We start from the raw sequence: 1739 nt of genomic DNA on the forward strand, positions 1-1739 counted from the left end.
AAAAAAAAAAAGAAAAAAAGAAGAAAGAAAAATCCTTCCAATCCACATTATTATATTGATATTCTCAATCAGTCATGCCTCCCCAACTTCAGAAATAGCACAATGATTAGTTGTGGGAATGAAGTAAGAGATTAAAAAAAAAAAAGTTGATCGGAGGAGATAAATATGGGCATTGGGGAAAAGAGAATGTTCTCTTTATTTGCTAGTTATAAGATAGAGCTGAAACAGGGAAAGACACAGAATCGAGTCTCTATGACATCATCTAAATCCCAGAGTCCAGTCATGCCTGAAAGCAGCGCCACAACTTGGCTTTCCCAGTTATATGGGCCAATAAATTCCCTACCCCTGACCTCTTTTTGTTTTGCTTAAGTTCATCCCAGTTGCTGTGTCTGTAACTGCGAGCTTTGAAAGTTACATTCAATTTCACAGAGGAAAAAGGAAAGCACTGAATGATGTAATCTCACCGACTTCCCAATAACAGACTTTTTTTTACTATTATATCACTGAGAACTGCACCTGGCACATACAGGGTAGGGGCTCAAGCATTTTTTTAAATGAGTTAAGAAATCACAGTGATCATAATCCAACCATCTCGTGTGATCGGTAGCAAACCGATTTCCAAAGCCAAGGCACATGCCTTGCTTGGGCTGCCGCCTCTATTAACAGCTCTTTTCACTTTGTACTACCACGAAGAAATAAAGCCAAAAGATAGTAATACCTACTGCTTTTCATTTCTTTCCCAAAACTAGGCCTGAAAGTCATTTACTGTAGCAGTTTATCTGAAGATTTTACTGCTCCAGGGCACACATCTTTGAATGTTTCATTCCACACAGTGTAGTTACTATGCTCACTGACACGGTCTCTAAGCTTTTCCTGTGGGAGCTAAGCTAACAAAGTGACTTCATCCATCTCCCATCCCATATTCACCCAGTAAGTCACCATAATATGCCTATCATCACTGTAATTTAGATCATTAAAGTGTATTAATGTATCTTAAATTCAAACTAGATTCTCTATATAATATATATTCCTTTCTTTGGAAACCCTAGGATTTACATTTTTATCTTAGCATTTTGCCATCTTGCAAATCTATTTAATAAAAAGTGAGGAATATATTTTCATCAACAAACCACTTGAACAATCTTTAATTTCCTGTTACTCACTAGCAGAACAGAATAAAAGGGGGAGGGGAGGGCAAAAACGGGGGAAAAGAAACAATGAAAAATAAAATGACCATTAAAATGTGTTCAATGTTTACAGAACATCCAAGTCATTAAGATAGCTTATGCACCAAAAGGGGGCAAAAACCATTCCTTGGCTTGTTTCCTTCAAGTCTCCATCCAACCGAAGCTGAGTTACCATTTGCTACGGATAAAACCGTGTTCACCTTCCTTATGCCTCCAGCGATGTTTGATGAGAGAAAACAAGAATCCAGGAGCGTGTGTCTAATGAGGTACAAACGGTCAATGAAGAAGGGAGGTGGTTTTAAGATTTGTTTTACTTGAAAGTCAAGGGATGTCCTAACACCCACCGATGCTTTTTTTTTTAACCGAAGAGCTAAAAACTGTACTCAGCAATAATCTTAACACTGGGCAGAGCCGAGCCTGCACGCCATACCTGCCAAGAGCCAACATGTTTGAGTGAAACCTTCAGGGGAACGAGGGTGCGAGCGCCAGAGCCTAACTCGCGGTTTGGACGGACTCTCCTCCGGCCCTGGGCGCGCAGACGCCACGCGACCC

At 40.1% G+C, this 1739-nt stretch overlaps 1 protein-coding gene across 1 annotated transcript in view; it reads right to left on the minus strand.

The window, feature by feature from the left end:
• Positions 1-1734, minus strand: part of HNRNPLL (heterogeneous nuclear ribonucleoprotein L-like) — a gene marked incomplete at its 5' end in the record, with an annotated part of 31018 nt that extends 29284 nt beyond the window's left edge. The window contains one exon of the mRNA XM_005864723.2: positions 1618-1734. Within this exon, the coding sequence (XP_005864785.2) occupies positions 1618-1734 (117 nt within the window). The remainder of the gene's footprint in view (positions 1-1617) is intronic.
• Between the last annotated feature and the right edge of the window lie 5 nt (positions 1735-1739).

Source organism: Myotis brandtii, unplaced genomic scaffold (assembly GCF_000412655.1).
Source record: "Myotis brandtii unplaced genomic scaffold, ASM41265v1 scaffold191, whole genome shotgun sequence".
Lineage (NCBI taxonomy): Eukaryota > Metazoa > Chordata > Mammalia > Chiroptera > Vespertilionidae > Myotis > Myotis brandtii.